Source organism: Sarcophilus harrisii, chromosome 2 (genome assembly GCF_902635505.1).
Source record: "Sarcophilus harrisii chromosome 2, mSarHar1.11, whole genome shotgun sequence".
Lineage (NCBI taxonomy): Eukaryota > Metazoa > Chordata > Mammalia > Dasyuromorphia > Dasyuridae > Sarcophilus > Sarcophilus harrisii.
This window is the reverse complement of record NC_045427.1, coordinates 280,758,801-280,777,339: the sequence shown is the minus strand read 5'-3', so window position 1 is coordinate 280,777,339 and position 18,539 is coordinate 280,758,801. Positions and strand designations below refer to the sequence as shown.

Here is an 18,539-nt window from a genome sequence, read left to right as displayed (position 1 = left end):
ACAGCGTTGAGCTACTGAATTTATAAGGAAATTGGCCCTCACTTCCATTCATCAGATCTAGAAAGGGATAGGATTTAAATAACTAGTCCTCCTTTCACAGAGCAGGAAAATGAAGTTCAGAGAGGTTAAGGGAATTATTCAATGTAACAAAGTTAGTGGAACCAGGATCCCAATTCAGAGCTCTTTTCCCCCTATACATCTTTGAACCCTAATTGTCAAGTGAAACATGGCACTGAGTATTCTCAAGTCTCTGGATCCTTTGTGCTTGTTTTGATGAGGAGACTCCAATAATTTCTTAAATAATTAGAATTTTTTGCAGTAGTTTCACATCCACCCTCTTTCTTTCACTTTACCTTCCCCCTTCCCTATCTGCTGACCTCCTGCCTCTTTATTTCTTGGCTGGATATCTATGTGTGCTGTAAAAAGCAAAGGCTTTTTTTTTTTTTTTTTACTACCATTGGGTGTCCTTCCCATGAATCCCAAGTCCCACAGCTGATAAAAACCTGACCATGCAGAAACAGTTGTTTTTTGGCAAGGGGTTTTGAAAACAATAATAATAATTTAAAAGCACATTGCTACAGAATGGTGTGTGGGAAGAAGAGGAATGCACAGAGCAGATAAAAGAAGTTACAGATCTTGCCAAGAGAAGTCTCACTCAGATCTTACTTTAAAAGAGCTCAAGCTAGTCCAATTTACTTTGTATGCACACAAACCCAATTTCCCAATACTATCCTTTAAAAAGAAATACAACCTTTGATTACTACTGGGGAGCTGGAGTTCCTGACTTTTGATTGCCAAACTTCGCCTATGACAGTTCCTGATGGTTTAGTAAAGTAGTTGGAGTGAACTGCCTTCTAGTAGTTCCTATGTATGGAAGTTGGATGGAAGAAGGGATTACTGAAACAAGAGACCAGTGTGTTCTGAACAACCTCCTGGCATGTGTGCTCATTCGCTGATCCAACATTGAATCTACATTTCACTGATACTGTGTATGAATCATCAAGCCCTGGAGTTTTAGGGGTGGAAGGAGCATAACAGCATTATTTAGACTCTTCCTGTCCTTGAACACTGGCTTGAGCTCCAACAATCCTTAAAGATGGCTATTAGCACTTTCTGTGAAACATCCTCAGGAGACAACTCTATGACTTTCCTAGGATAATGTTTCAGTGGTTTATAAGCTTTAAGAATCTGCAAATTCTTCTTAGTATGCTGTAATTTAAACTGCGTTTCTTTCATTCTCAGAGCCCTAAGGTAGGGCAACCAGGACTTTGTCCTTTAAAATGTAGGGTGTACAGTTTGCCAGGGTATGCAGCTCTCCCTTCCAGGCCCCTTGTTTCTCTACCTGTTTTTATCATAGAAGCTTTATTGTCTATATGCAGCGGTCCTCAAACTTTTTAAATAGGGGGCCAGTTCATTGTCCCTCACACTGTGGGAGGGCCAGACTATAGTAAAAACAAAAACTTTGTTTTGTGGGCCTTTAAATAAAGAAACTTCATAGCCCTGGGTGAGAGGGATAATCGTCCTCAGCTGCTGCATCTGGCCCGCAGGCCATAGTTTGAGGACCCCTGCTAGTATAGAAGCTAGCCTTTCAATAATTATAAGAAATAGTGTGGTATCTCAAGACATTATTTTCTCCCTTAGTAGCAGCACTCAGGTGAGTTCCCTGTTCTGCCTCCCTTCCCACCTTATCAACAGGAACACATTTTCCTACTTGTGTTTCTACTCATTCTCTCTGTCTCTGCCTCCGCCTCTGTCTGTCTGTCTGTGTGTCTCTGTCTGTGTCTTTACCTCTCTCTTGTTCTCTCTTTCTCTGATTGTGTCCCCATCTCTCTCTTCCCCCCCCCCCCCCCCCCCCCCCAAACAAAAATATTTAGCTCAGTTATAGTAGTATTTCTAAAGTAGAGGACCAAGCCTATACTTATTACCTGCCTGATACTAGAGATCTCATTTCCTCCTTTTCCACATCTACAAAATAGGACTGTATGACTTCAGGTAAAATGATGGAATTTTAGACCACAGAAGTCCATCTGCTAACTAAATCATGGACAAGTTATAATCTGGATAGTAGTGATGATCAGATAGGTAACAAACCTTTATCAAGTGCTTACTATGAATCAGTACTTACTGTGCAAAGTGCTGGAGATAAAAACAAAACAAAAAACTATGCAAAAAGGACAGGGCCCTTGCCGGCAAGAAATTATATTTCAATGAAAGTAAGATTACACATGAAAAGGGAAATTAAAAGCTGGTGGGGAATGAGAGATTGGGAAGAGAGATGGAGAAGGGCAGGGACATAGGAAAGTAAAGAGAATTAGAGAATCAGGAGCATAGTTGAAAGGGGAAAGAAGGCTGGTTAGCCTGTGCTGGTTCAGAAGGCCTTAGGTGCTGGGGCAAATTCTAGGGTGAAAAGGCATAATGAGAATTTCATAGATCTATGAAACATTTAACTATTGGTATGACAGAATCCTAGTCTCCAATACTACTATGCCATAGGATGGGGCTGTTTTCTGTGCCCACAGTCCCTAGAACATAATCTGTACCCCATCTTCCATGTCCTGTCCTTTTCCTCTTATTAAGTCATCAAGATGACAATAGACCTCCAACAAATTACCCTATTTATAAGTAATGAGGCAATGATTCAACAACTTAATCCCATAAACATTTATTAAGTGACTGCCATGTACCAATCACAAGAGGAAAGGACTTATATGTAGATTGGTAATTATTGAGCAGATAAAGATACAGAGTTCAGTTTTGTTTGGATTGGAGATAAATTTTATCTAGTGACCCTTGAACCGATACCCAGTTTCAGCCTTCTGTCTCACCTGCTGAAAGGTCTATGTTTCAATTCCATTTCAGCCTAGCTTCTCATTAGCACTTAGAAAGTAAGTCTCCCCTGACATTTACTTTCTTCTGAAGTCTTTTCTAGTGCTTCTCCTCTGTTTCCCTCATTTGTTTGCATTTCACTTTTAATTCTTGTTTTTTTAAAACTCAGAACTAGTTGTCATTCTAGGAGAAGGCTAGGGACAGTAGGGAATGAAAACACCTTCTCCTCTTTATTCATTCATTAACACATCACAGATGATCTATGACAATAGAATTAAGAGGTCCTAGTGTGACACAAGGTGAGGAGTAAAAAATTATAGGCCCTTATGATACTTAGCTAGAAGGAATATTAGATGTCCAACCTTCTCATCTATAACCTAAGAAAACAAATCAGAGAAGTGAAAAGACTGATCTAATTCCACGTTAGTCCTCACACTCTGTCCTTTGGTAATTTTGTCTTAGACTCTGCTACAGTATGTTTACTCTTGAATACACATGCTTTTTTTTCACAATGCTCAGTTAGATATGCTAGTTAATTTGGTGGCAGCTAGCCACCACATGGCATGGTGGATAGAGCTCTGGACCTGGATTCAGGAAGGCCTGATATCAAATCTGGTTTCAGACACTTACCAATGGTGTGACCCTTGGCAAGTCACTTACTATGTTTGCCATTTGTAAAGCTGGAGAAAGAAATGGCCAACCAGTCTGGAATCTTTGCCAAGAAAACTCCAAATAGGGTCACAGAGAGGCAGACATAACTGAAACGACTCAGCAATCAACAATCCATTTAAATTGGATTAGAAAAATACTCTTGCCCCAGACAGTGCCTTCAAAAGTTTCTCTCTTGGTCATTTGGCTCGGTGATGTCCTGCATGTTTCCAGATGCATCCTGATTGGACAATATTGCCATGTTGGAATCATGAATGCAAGGCAAATGTGTTTGCTGTTAGGATCCAAAACGACCTTTAATGGGCTAGAACAAGCAGAGGAATCTAATCAAATAAATTTTAAGTTGAGATAAATGCTTTGCTTAGAACAGTGCCTTGGCATATTGTAGAGACTTAAAAAATGCTTTTTCACTTTTCTTGCTTTCTACATGGGCTCAGCTACTCAGTGGGGCAGATTTGGGGGGGAGTAAAAAGGGTTTTTAGTAATGTAACAGAATGATGTGATGCGACAACTAAAAACCTAAGCAATCTTTGGTTAGATTTTAATAGCAGTAGTATCCAGGGTGAGTGAGCTGCTAATCTTAGTATACTTCATCCTCATCAGACCACATCTACAATATTATGTTCAGTTCTTCATGCCACAATTTTGGAAGGATATTGACAAGCTAGAACATGTCCAGAAAGAGAGACCAAGATGCTGAGATGATTGGGAACAGATTATAGAAGATCTTTTGAAGGAATCTCTGGAGAAGAGAAAACCCAGAGGGACTGGATAGCTCTCTTCAAGTACTTGCAGGACTGCCACAGAGAAAAAACATAGACTTGTTTGGTTCTATTTGGCCCAAGAGGTCATAAGTAGGACCAGATGTCTCCTAAATGTATAAATGTTCAGCACCCTAATCTCTTTCCTGACAGGCAGAGTAGCAACATAGACAGAAGTACTGACCATGGAGTTAAGAAGAGCTGGTTTCAAGTCTTGCTTGAACAATTGCAATAGCCCCCCTAATTGGTCTCTCTACTTCCAGGCTTTCCCTGCTGTAATACATTATGTGAAACAATTTTCCTAGAGAAGCAGCTTCCTATTACTTATATAATAAAATACAGTGTCTTACACATAAGAGGAACTACAAATATTTATTGAACTTGAAATAATATGAAGTTTTTGACCTATATATGTTAATAGTATTTTATTTTTCCAAATATATGCAAAGGCAGTTTTCAACATTCACCTTTGCCAAACCTTGTGTTCCAAATTTTTCTCCCTCTCTCCCCTCTCATTCCTCCCCTATGTTAGCAAGCAATCCAAGATAAATTAGACACAAGGAATTCTTCTAAACATATTATCTCAGAAAGGAGTAGATTTTTGATCATTGGTGGTCATAGAAATTTATGATGACAGTTAAAAGAGACCTTAAGAATCACCTAATTCAATCCCCTCATTTTGCAGATGAGGAAAATGAAGCCTGGAAAGGTAAGTGGCTTGTCTAAGATAGGAAGTGGCAGAACTAAGATTTGAACTTGTTCACTTGTTCTAAATTCAGTGTCTTTTCTATGATATACAATGCTGTATTTTTGAGTGAAGGCTGTTTTACTGGAGACACATTATCTTGTCATTTATAGCAAATTAAGTATATTTTAATATAATTGCTATCATTGGTTTCCTTTGTGATCATGTGACTTTAAAAACATTGTTCTGACAAGGGAATCTATAGATTTCACAGACTACCAAAGTGGTTCCTGTCACAGAAAAGATTAAGACTCTCCCACTTCCCAGTCTAGATGACTTCTGAGACCTTTCCAACATTATGATTGTATGAATCTTCCTTCAATGAATCCACAGAATCTTCATTTGTTCTTGCCTCTTCAAGTTATCAGTCCATCCAAATAGAGTTCATTTACTTGGACTATCCATGTCACCTGGTTCTCCACATGTCAAAGCTGTGAATTGCCAGGGAACTTTAGAACTGGAAGAAGTTGGTTCATAAAGTCTCTCTCTCTCTCTCTCTCTCTCTCGAGCTTTCAAGAAGAAACTTGAAACAAGTTTCTTTAGATCTTAAGGAACTGGAGACAAATTTCTTGTCTCATTTTTGCACTTGAATCACCAGTTATTAGTACAATGTCTGGCACTTATTGGGCCCTTAAATAATAATAGCTAGCATTTATATTGTGCCTACCATGTGCCAGGCACTGTGCTAAGCATTTCAGAAATATATCTAATAAGTGTCTGAGTCCAAATTTGAATTCAGCTCTTCCTGGTCCAAACATAATGTACTATCCACTGTACCACTATGTTGCCTCTACTCATATAGTTGTTGATTGATTTCTAAGGTACTACTTTGAGTTAAAATTCTATGATTCTTTATTAAAGGGATTTACCTCAAAACAAACAGAGATCCGAACAACTGGTTAATTTACCTCAGTCTTAACTTGTGGTTTAGTGCTTTTTCCACAATATTAAAGCAGACAAAAGAATAAATAAACTCATTTATGCTCTTTGAGAACTGCTTAAGTCAACCTTCTCTCCAAGGTTGGGTGGGCTGCTATCTTTTGTGATTACAAAACTCCAAGACATTCTTAATTAAAGCAATTAAATAGATAAGAGAATGAAAAAAATCACAAAGTTGCCCCCTTAAATTTTTGAACCAAGTTCTTCATTCTTGGAATGAAGGCCTAATAATTCACTGGTTGAAAAGTTGGATCCCAGAGAAAGAAACTCTTAACAATTCAGAAGCTAACTTCTGAAACCCAGGTTGAAATATAGCCAAATCTTACTATGAAGGTGTCAGAAAGAGATCACATTTTTTAGTTCCAAAAGGGTAATAGGAAGCCAGAAACTGGTGATTGGCATGGGGATTCCCCCATAAAAGAATTAAGCAATTGCCTTAGGACCTTTAGGATACAGTTTGGATTGCCTTTTTCCAGAGAAGCAACAGATGAAGAAAGTCAGCATGACAGATTGGTTAGAGATTCAAGCTTGGAATCAGGAAGACCTATAGGTTCAAGCCCAGTCATGGACACATACTGGCCATGGAACTCTGGGCAAGTCTTAAACTTCCCAGTGACCTAGGCTACCTATTGAGACTGTCATTTGCAGAACAAGCACCACTTTGATAGAGGGGATTTCTCCATCAGGAGTTCTGTATACTAATGAAATCACAGGTCCAATAAAAAAAAAAGTCGTTAAAATATTATCAAGGGTCTAATGATGCAGAATGCTATAAATGACCTTCATCTTTTAAATATTATATGACCAATGTTATTAACCTATAAACTCAATTTACCTTAAAAATATTATTGTAAATCAAACTGACTTTTAGAAAAAACTGTCAATAGAATAAAACTTAGAACTAACTCTCTTAACTCCTTTTCATCCAACCATCTTAATTTTAAAATAATTTTTACTATATATATTCCCCCTGTGGTAGTTGAAATGTAGGCACTATGGGAGTCAGGATTTTACAAATATTATCTTATTTTATACTCACCACTTTCCTGGAAAGTAGATACTGTATTAACCCCATTTTACAGCTGAGGAAAACTGAGGCAAACAGGCAAGATGTCTTGCTTAGGGTCAGCTACTAAGTGTCTGAGGTCTGATGGGTTTTAGTCTTGTCTTTGTCACTAATTAATTTCAGATTCAGTTTTCTCATCTGTAAAAAGAATAGCTGAACTAGATTATCTGTAAAGTCTTTTCTAGCTTAAATCCATTGACAACTTAATTCATTTCTAGCTTAAACCCATTGATAACAAAGTATGTCCTGCCTATTTATAATGTTACTATAATGATTGAATTAGAAAGTGCAAAAAAACATGGTTTGAAAGATAAATATATATAATATTCAAAACTCTGATTGAGAAAGAAGGAAGGAGGTAAGGAATAAAGGAAAGGAGGGAAGTAGGGAGGGAAAAAAGGGAAAGAAGGAGGGAAGGAAGAACAGAAGAAAGGAAGTAAGTTCTGAAGGCTGGGGAGTTCTGGAAGTGCTGAGGGAAGTCCTGGGATGAGATAGCATGGTTTGGAAATCTGGAGGTCAGGAACAGGGTGGGAAAATTCATAGACTAACAGAATCCCATAGTTGGAATGGACCTCAAAGACCCTCCAACCCTCCTACAACATTCCAGAAAAGTGATTATGTCTCCTTTTAAAGGTACCTGAGCTAAAGGTGCATTGCGGCAGTTAAAGGTAGAAAAACAAAACGGGCTTTAGGAAAAGCTTTTTTAGATGCGTTTGCTTCATGAACAAGCACTGAAGACTGAAAGACACATGGATTGCAGATGTACTGGGAATTCTCTAAGCTAGTTCTGCAGTATTGAGATCTTTAATTAAACAGGTGTTTGGGGAGTAGGTCCTGAATAGCTTCCAAGCTTGGCTAAGCTACTCTCCCTGGGAAATAGCACCGTCCAGCCCTGCAGCAGGCCTGGAACTGGCTTTGGTTTGAGTCTGAGGAATGTGCCATTGTTATTTTCTACTTTCTTATCGAGTACAATTAGTTTGAGGGGAGAGGGGAAAAAAAATCTTAGCTGGGAAAATATGTTATTTCACTGGGTAAAAATTTACTACCAAGGAAATAATTTTGTTAGTGTCTAAAAAAGGAATAATGGAGAGACCTGGGAAACATAGTACCCTTCACTTTATTTTGGACCTTCTATTTCTATGTCACCTAGCTAAAATAGTCCTCTTTGGCTGATCTGTGTTCTCATAAAAGAGAAAAGATGAAATCTAGGTCATAGTAACTCTTTCTTACTTATTCATGCAATTGAGGGCAGAAGAGATGTGAATAATTCATTCATTTTATAAAATTAAATATCTACTGTGTGTAGAGAATTATGTTGTGTTAGAATATAAAGTTCAGTTAATCCACATGTCAGCCACTTTCATATGTCACATACATGCTAAACATTTATCCCTTTTCTAATGTCTACCCTTTTTAAATTTCACCCTACACATGGCTACCAAAACAATTTTCTTAAAGCACAGGTCTGACCATATCAGCATCTCCCACTCCCAATGAACTCAACTGTCTCCTGATTACCTCTGAGGTCAAATTTAAACTGTTTTGTTTGTCACTGAAAATTGCAATTTGGCTCCATTCTATCTATTCTCATCCCATACTACTCCCCTTCAGACGATGTAGTCTAGCAAATCTGGCCTTCCTGCTATTCCTCCCATATGCTCTGATCTCCCATCTCTGAGTCTTTGCACTGAAATACTATTCCCCACTCATGTCCTTCACTCTTGGAATCCATGGCTTCCTTCAAGATTCAGCTTAAGTGCCAATTTTTACATGAGGCCTTTCCTTTTCCAAATTCCAGCCCTCCTTCCCATCTGCTTGGGCCCTCTCTGTCAAGATTACCATATATCTGCTTTTTCTATATCTACACATGTGAACTACTTTCCATTAGAATGTAAGCTTTTTGAGGGTAGGAATTGTTTTACTTCTGTCTTTATATCCCTTGTGTCTAACATAATAACTGATATATATATATATATAATAAGTGCTTACTTTTTATTGATTTATTGTTCATTATTATCAATTAATATTTAATGCAGAAGAATCATAGGATCTTACATTTAGAGTTGGGGGGAACCTTACCAGCCGCCTGATCCAATTCCTTCATTTTATAGAAATGTAAATTAAAACCCAGAGAAATTAAATGGCATAATTGAGGTTTGAACCCAGGCCATCTGGCTCAAAATATAGACTCAACAGTAATACCCTGCCTCTCTCACTGCAAGGATACTTGATTTCATTGGCATAGGGATCCCGTTATTCTATATAGATCACTGACTTAGGTCTAATTAGATAGTTTTATGAATCATCATAACTGAAACATTTTACTACTTGTTGGCTAAAAGAGAAGCCTTTTTTGGGATGGTAAGGATCAGATGATGGGCAAATAGTCCACCCTCAGGTCCACACTTTTCAGGTTCATAGACAGACCGCCTGTGTTCCTCTAGCAGTCTTGGAGAGCCCGAAGTTATCTGAATGTCTCAATTAGGCATTAGAGAGGAATTTAGTAGAGAATTATGCCAAAGAATCATTCATATTTGGTTGAGGAATGCAAAGGCACACACACAAATGCACCCTCCCTCTCTTAAGTACTTATTTCTCTTCTTGTTCTATTCTAGTCTCCTCTTGGGTCAGCTCTAATGTCACTGGGGTCAGGGCATGTCTGGGTAACATGGGAAGGAGAGCCTCCCTGGCTAAATTCTTCCTTTTGGAACTTCCTGCCTGTGAGACACTACAACATGTTTCCAAAGGCAGTTGCAAAGTCTAGACTTTAAAAAAAATGGAATAGATTCCTATCTTTCTTAAATATGAGTGTTAATATCTGGAGGCAGGGCAATAGACCTTTCCAGTGACTATGGTATCTGCACTCGTTTTTTTCAGAAATCACTTACTGAGTATATATCAAATACTCAGGCAGCTAGGGTTACAGTGGGGGGAGTGCCAGATCTGCCATCAGGAAGATGCATCTTCCTGAGTTCAAATCTGGCCTCAGACACTTACTAGCTATGTGACCCTGGGCAAGTCACTTAACCCTGTTTGTCTCATCTGTTTCTCATTGCTGCCTCATTGTTGCCTCCTATAGTTTCCTCATCTGTAAAGTGAGCTAGAGAAAAAAAAAATGGCAAACCACTCCAGGATCTTTGCCAAGAAAATCATGAAGAGTTGGTCATGATTGAAAAATGATTATGTGATTATAATCACAACCAAGATCACTGTCCTAGATCTCATGGAGATGATACCACAAAATAGATGTGATGTCTGCCTTCAATCAGGACTTCTTATAAAGTTGGAGAGATCAGATATATCTGCTTGGACCAGTTATAAATGTAAAAGGAGTTCATGATTGTTTAGAGCAACTATAACAAGTTCCAAGGCCAATAGATGGCTACTCCTGGACTTGAATTCAAATTGGGAAGACCTGAATTCAAATCTAAATTCAGTCACTTACTGGCTTCTGAAACTTGGACAAATTGTGTTTAACTTCTGTGTGCTTCAGTTTCTTTACTTGTAAAATGAGGGTGTTAGTTGCCCCCATTACCTCCTAGGGTTGTTGTGAGGATCAAATACGATAATATTTATAAGATGCTTAGCCTAGTGACTGCATATAGTAGGCACTTAATAAATGCATATTTCCTTTATTCAAGAGATCAAGAAATAAGAGAGATCAAAGTGGACGGAAAGAAAGGTTTCTAGAAGGACTGAGTCTAAGCCAGATCTTTAAGGAATTTTAGAGTATGGTCTAATAGAGAAAAAGATTGAAAAGGCCACTAACAGTAGAGGAGACAGTATGGTAACCAGTGTAGAGATATCATGACTTTGGCTGAAGGGAAGGAATTTAGAGAGTTCATGTGACACATGAATTCCTTGAGGAGAAGGAGGTGAAGGGAGTGTGAGCTCAAGGCTAGCCAAGGAGCAGAAAAGAGGAAATTCAGATTCTTGCTGGCCAGGGGGATTGTAGACAGTCCCCTATTCGCTCCTTGGTTCTCTCTCCTTTCATTTCCAAATGAAATCCCTCAGAAGACTTAAATCCTCTCCCTCCCAAAGTTTTTTCTTCCTTTTTCTCCCTCCAACTGAATCAACCCTTTTCCTGAATACCCTCTGCAAGGGCAATACTAATTCTGCTAGGCAATTAGGTAGATCAGTGGATAGGAGCTGGACCAGGAAATAGGAAGACCTGGATTGAAATACATTTTCAGCTGTGGAATAATGGACAAGTCACTTAAACTCATTTTCCTTAAATATAAAATAGTGATGATAACAGCATATCCTTCCCAGGAAAAATAAAATAAAATGAGACAATTATTTGTAGAGTGCTTTGAAAACCTTAAGGTGCTACATAAAATTATTATTTTTTTTATTAACTCCTTTTTAAAGATTGTATAGTAGGGAACATGCGTAAGGCCTTTCTTAGAGGAATAAAAGAGCAGGGGACTTCAATTCCAACAGATGAGACTTGAAGACTTACAACGTCCCTTTCCAACTCTGTCTGTCCATTAGGTCATTATGATAACAAATTGTCCCTTACACTCAACTAATTTGTTTTAATTTCTTGTATTTTAATCACATCATGATTTGCATAATTGATGTAAAGGCAAATATCATTCTATTTGCCAAAGGTAAAAGGTTGATAAGTAAGAATGAGCAAAATGATTGGGGGAATTGGATCATTTGTTGAGAAATAATAATCAATCGATATTTAATATATAAAGAAGGTCCTGTGCTAGGAACACTAAAGAACTAGAAGACATTATTGATCTAGGAAAACTTAGGATTGAGCTTGGGAACAAGACATATCTCAATAAAACAAGAATGAACTAAAGCTATGAATAGATACGAATAGATACTAAGAAATTGATAAAGCAGAAATGCCACAGGAGTTCAGAGGAGAGAGAGCACAGGAGAGCAAGCCAGGAAATTCTGTGCTTTTATCCTTGCTTTTATCCACTGAGTAACCCTCTGATCTTAGGCAACTGTCTTCTTGTTCAGTTTTCACATCTGTAAAAAGAGAGGTTCCATTAGTTGGCTTTATCAGATTACTTTCATCTGGTTGTAAAATCCCTTGAATTTCTGAGATCACTTCATCCTATGGGAGATAGGGAAGGCTTCAGAATGAAGAAGTAATGCTTAAGGAATGGTTACTTTTTAAAGTGGGTATTGTGAAACCATAGTAGCTGATCTTTTGGGGAAGTCTTATTATAAGGCAGCAACTTTTGGAAAAAGAGTCAGGGAAGAAATATACCTTAGACCAGTAGAGATGCTCATTTACTTCAGTGTCAGGCTTTGATCTGCTGCCACATTCTGGACAATCAGAGAACCACTGGTTTTTTATTTTCCTCAAGGGAGTCAATTTTCCCTACCATGGACAGATGGACAGAAGCCTTAATTAGGAAAAGGGAGTGTAGGAGGAAATTGTGGTTGAATGTTTTCCCAAGCTACTTAAAGGGATGAAAAATTCCCAGTTATGTAGAGATGGAATTGATTGCATTGATAGTGTGAGGGACTGAAGCATCAGGGCCAATACTGAAAAATGCAAGAATGAATTAAGTGTCTGCTATATTAATTTATCATCCTTTTCTTTCAGATGGAGGTTACAACCTTCTAATTAAATTCAAAAACCACACACACATGTTTTATACAGTCTTCCCTTTTAACCCCTTCCCCTGCTTCTCTTCACCTCTCCACTAAGGCTATAATTTGCAGATGAAAAATAATGACACTCAGGTTCCTTTTACTGACACTGAACCAAAAAGGAAGCCCTGCCAAAGAATGTCCTTGGAGTGGTTCAATGTACTTTTCCTTGTGTTATTTAAGTCAAATATATCCAATATAGGCAATTTTGGCTGTGACATGGAATGTGTGAAGAGTCATTTTTGCCCCACTTGGAAGCACATAGTTTTCTTACTCTAGGGTCAATTTCCAGTCTTATATTTGTCAGGTACACTAACACTATACATGAGAGATTATACTAATAATACCTATATTATTATATTTTACCATTAAAATATTTTTCCAATCTTTATTATGGCATGGGAAGTGACCTATGTTCTTTTCAAAGACTATGTTAACAGATAAAAAACTCTGAACTGCCTCTCCAGCACTAGCATAGCTAAGGGTTCATCACTTGATCCATCTCCCTGGTCCCAACCGTGCTTTATATTCCACTTTGAGCATCTTCTGTCATCTACTTTAACATTACTCTTCTTCCTTTCCTACTTCTGAAACTATAATCAAGTTAATAGTTTCATTTCTACTTAGAAAGGACACGCCAATCAATTGCCTTATAACTCTTCTTACCATCTCTATTATCCCAAACCAAAACATATGAGTTGTTTCCCTGTTAGATTAGAAGTTCCTTGAGGGCTAGACTATAATCTCATTTTATATTTTGTACCTCCAGTACTTAATACAGTTCTTGACACATGGGGCTTAATAAAGGCATATTTGTGCATTCATTCATTCATTCATTCATCAAGCGATTTTTCTATCTCACCAATGCGTGAAGACAACTACTAAGTAGAAGAGGGTTGTGATCTATGGCAGCTAGGTGGTAAAGATAGAGGGCTGGATTTAAAGTCAGGAAGACCTGAGTTTGAATCTTGCATTAAATCTAGCTATGTGACTCTAGGCAAGTCACTTAATCCTATTTGCCTCAGTTTGCTCAACTACAAAATGAGCTGGAGAAGGAAATGGCAAACCACTCTAGTATCTTTGCCAAGAAAACTCCAAATGGGTCATGAAGAGTTGTACATGACTGAAACACTTGAGAAAATATTAACTATAGTCATTAAAATATAAATATATCTAGATATCTATGTTGCACACCCTGCATATGGTATGTTGCATAAATATGAGTGCTGGGAACCTCCTTCAGCCACTCTCCTCCCATTTCCTTTGGCCCCCTCATGTCTACCCTCACTCTCCATTTATTATAGGGTAAGGCATAGAGAGAACATTCCTGAGACAATGTTTTTCCCAGGATAAAATTGCCATCCATCACTCACTGTGCCTGAATAGTATAAATATGTGCTGGCCGATAGTATTATTTATTATCACATACTTGAGCTATGGATTATTGCTGAAGAGGCTGCTTGCCAAGCATTATTAGTCTGCTCCCCTGGGAAACATGCTTAATGGGCAGATCCAATTGTGGCTGTAAAGCAGAAATGGGCATGAACATGGGACATTTATAAGTAGAGAATCAGGCTAGACTTTTGATGTCATGTCTGAAAGCTACAATCCTTATTGTTAGAGTTAGTGGTACAGTGATACAGGATAGAGTGCTGGGCTGGGACTTAGGAAGTTCAAATGTGGCCTCAGACACTTACTAGTTCTGTGACTCAGCAAGTCACTTAATCTTATTTGCCTCAGTTTCCTCATCTGTAAAATGAGCTGGAGAAGGATAAGGCAAACTAGTATCTTTCCCAAGAAAACCACAAATGGGATCATAGAGTTGGACATGACTGAAAACAACTGACAAGACATCCTCACAAAGGAGATAATTTTAAAGTAATTGACTTTAAAAATATTAGTTATTTTAAAATTATTTATTATGATTATTATTTATTATCCAGGGGCTATCCTCTTCATTTGAAATCAAAGTCCCATAAAAAAACCTATCTGTGCTGGAATCTGGCTGAATTCAAAACACATTTATTGGATAGCTTCTATGTGACCTCTATTAGGTAACAAGAAAAAATACCATCTTACACAAGCTTTAAGTTTTGCAGAGAACTTTGTGTTTAATATTAATTGTAATTCACTCCATCTTTCACAAAAACCCTACATAATATCATAGTCTTTATTTTACAGATAAGGAAACTGAGGTTTGAAAAATGAAGTTATTTGTCCCTGTTCACACAGCTAATAAAGTGAAATTCAAATATAGGTTTTCCTGATCCCATATTTGATTTTTTTTTTTTTTTTTTTTTTTTTTTTTTTTTTTTTTTTTTTTTGCTGTATTCACTTTCTCAGTGGGGCAAGCTTGTCTATATTTCCTTAGGAAATATAGACAAGCTTGAGTGTCTAGAAGGGATGGATGAGGGTGGCAAAGGAGTGAAGAACACGTTACATGGAAGACTTTTAAAAGGCTCTGGTGACTGATGTTTGACCTGGAGAAAAGAAGTTTTAGAGGGGTTATGATAGTTCTCTTCAATTATATGAAAGACTTTCATGAGGAAGAAGCATTAGACTTGATGCTAGATAGTATTGCAACAGGTAGAAGTTAGAGAATTTAATTTTGGCCCCGTGCAAAGAAAAAAATTACTAACAAGTAAAGTTGTTCAAAAATAGATTTAGCTGACAGGTAAAATACGAGTTCCTCCTTATTGGAGGTCTTTAAGCAAAGGTTGAGTGAGCACTTGTTGGATATATTTTAGAGGATATTATTTGAAATGGTCTCTGTGTTTTATAACTCTTACATTCTAAGAATTTCTGATCTGTCATCCATGGCCATATAAATCTGCTGCCTGTGAGTATTCCATTATTGACAATAGATATAAACTCTCTTGGTATCTGTTTCTGTTACAGATGTTGATGAGTGTGCAACAGATTCTCATCAGTGCAACCCTACCCAGATCTGCATCAACACTGAAGGAGGATACACCTGTTCTTGTACAGATGGATACTGGCTCCTGGAGGGCCAGTGCTTAGGTAATGCCTTTTAAAAAAAATTCTTTTTTACAACCTAGTTTATCTAGGGTGTTAACAGTAATCAGGGTTATATTGCTTCAGAAAGGGTTTTGGGGAATGCCCTGATGACATATGGTTTAATTTCACCAATTCCTGAAAGTCCTCTCCCATCATTATTAACGTCATCTTTATAAAAAGGCAATTCACTGACTAAGATCTCATGGTTACATGTTCTATGTTGTATTAATAAGAACAATGTAAACCTAATCCTGATTTCTTGGCATTATGGGAGTATACCTAAAATTAGGAATGAGACCTTTAAGGTTGGAATGCAGCAAATCAGGCATAGGAATCTGTCCAGAGATAAACATATCTCCTGGGGCCAGTTTAATTAAGATATAGCAATTGAAGTTGTTATCCTGAAGGCAGGATAATTCAAGTTCACATATCCTTATAAAATAAAATAATATAAAATAGCCTTGGGCTGTATGTGCATTCTCAAGGATACATGAGAAAAGATTACCATAAAAAACTGCCAATTGAGCGTTTGTGTCGTACATTTGGCATTTACAACATGTTTTAAAATTTTTATTATTTTTGGGTTTTGTTCCCCTTTTCCTTTCTTTGGGTTGTATTTTAGGCAAGGAAATGAATTCATGGTGCTGTCCAGCTGTCACGTCAGTTTCTGTGGGTGTGATTCCTGTGCTGTGTTTTCCTGGAAAAAACCCTGTCAATTTGAATTTTCTAAGACAAGATTATGTTGTTTGAAAGTCTCTCCTAGAGGAACTGTGAAACATATCCAAAAGGAGTTCCTAAAGGCACAGAAGGAAGGGGATGGGTGTTTCTCTTTCCAAGGTTTTCTTGATGAATAAAGCTGAGTTTTAGTGAAGATGTCAGGAGGTATGGATCACAGAGCTTTCCCAGGTCTAAAGACTGCTTCATACAAGAATGAGTTGAAAACAAACATTCCAATCTTGGAGAAGAGATGACTTTGGGGGAATAGGATAATTGTCTTCAAGTATCTGAAGGGATATAATTTTGAAGAGGGATTAAATTTGTTCTACTTGACTCCAGAGGGTCTTGGAGAGAAACAGATATGTAAGAAAAATATATCAAATATAATGAATTTCCTCTTTCACTGGAGTTCTTCAAATATTGGTCAGATAAACATTCGTTGGGAATATTGCAGAGAGGTTAATGTATCAGAGAGGTGTTAGAATGGATGGTCTCTGAGGTCCTTTTATACTCTGAAGTTCCATGGTTCTAAGAATCTATAACTGTCTAACATTTTGAGTCAGGTTTGAATTTATATATATGCCACACTGGGACATACATGCTAGTACATGATAGTATGAAAGCTAATAGGCATTTTTAAAACCCTCCCATTATCACAAAATTTAGTGCCTCTGCTTTGAGCATGAATAGATTAGTACCAGAGATAATTTACTTCACCTAGACTCTGACAATTATGTCTCTTTCATGACAAGTGAATCAAAATAGGATAAGAGAATGATAAAAATGAGGTCCTTTTATATATATATATATATATTTTTTTTTTTTTTGTATATGGTTTTGCCATCTTCCGCTACAGTGATTGCTTTCTTCCAAGATCACACCCTCTATGATCTATAACACCTTTGGAAGAATTTATTTTTATGCTAAGTAACCAGTAATGGATAATACATGCTGTCAAGTATGCCTTTCCTTCAGGAAGTTTTACAGTATGGACTCATCTCTCTAGGCTGTCTTCCTGGACTTTAGTTAATATACCCAGCTGAACTCTTCATTGGTCATGATTAATCCTAAAAAACAAACGAAAAAGACCATGAAATTCCAGAGGAAGGGCCTTTTAATGTCCATTTTGAGGAGTTATCTTTATCTTCTTCTATTTTCTAACACAGGCTTTTTGCCACACCCTTCCCCCTCCTTTCCAAGCCTGGACTTTCCTGTCATACAGCCCAGGCTGGATTGAGAATGGGATTCCCTGCCCATTAATCCTTGGACTAATTCCATTTCTGTTTCCCAGTCTTCCCTCTCATGCAAGTGTTGAGTTGAAGGGCAGGCACATGATCTCTCTTAGATCCTGTCTGACTCACCTAGAATCATTTCTGTACTTTTATTGTCATAGAAAAACAAACAGACCCATAGAATATTTGCAAGAAAATATGAAGTCCAGTATGATGGGGCTACACATGGGAGTAAGATGTAAGAGTGATAGATTATCTATCAAAGGCTTTCAAAGTCACAGAGAAGATTTCAAATATTCTAGAGGTCATAGAGAACTGCCAGAGTTTGTTGAATGGGGGTGAGGGTGGATGGTGGTAGAAGTGTTAGATTTGCACCTTAGAAAGTGCAATTTGACAGCTGAGTATAGGATAGAATGATGGCTCCTAGGGGTTAAGTGACTTGCCCAGGGTCACACAGCTAGGAAGTGTTAAGTGTCTGAGACCAAATTTGAACTCAGGTCCTCCTGACTTCAGGATTGGTGCTCTATCCACTGCGCCATCCAGCTGCCTCTGAAGAACAAATTTCTAACAAGTCTGAATACAGAGGGTCCCAAAAGTCTTAATGCAGCTATAAAAAGCTTAGAATTCTGGGACACCTTGTATTGAGGATAGCTATCAGTCTTCCCTACCCCACCTGATGCTTTATCTACTATAGTCTAAATAAATACCCTTGCATTAAATGAATTAATATTATAATTTTAAAGTTCCATACACTGGATGACTTTCACTTTTTCAATATTCTTTTTATGATGTAGTGCCCAGAACTGAACATAATATTCCATGTAAGATTTGACTGGGATTGTATATAGCAAAACTATGACTTCTCACATTTTTAGATGTTGTTGTTAATGTAGCCCAAGATTGCATAGATTTTTTTTGGCCATGGCAAGCAGTCAAATAAA

At 37.6% G+C, this 18,539-nt stretch overlaps 1 protein-coding gene across 3 annotated transcripts in view; it reads left to right on the top strand.

Annotated features, from left to right (window-relative positions):
• The window catches only part of FBLN5 (fibulin 5), a 125,125-nt gene that overhangs the window by 47,520 nt on the left and 59,066 nt on the right, over positions 1 to 18,539 (top strand). For all 3 annotated transcript variants that reach the window (XM_003756132.4, XM_023501264.2, XM_031952292.1), the window contains exon 5: positions 15,530 to 15,652. In XM_003756132.4, the coding sequence (XP_003756180.1) occupies positions 15,530 to 15,652 (123 nt within the window). The remainder of the gene's footprint in view (positions 1 to 15,529; positions 15,653 to 18,539) is intronic.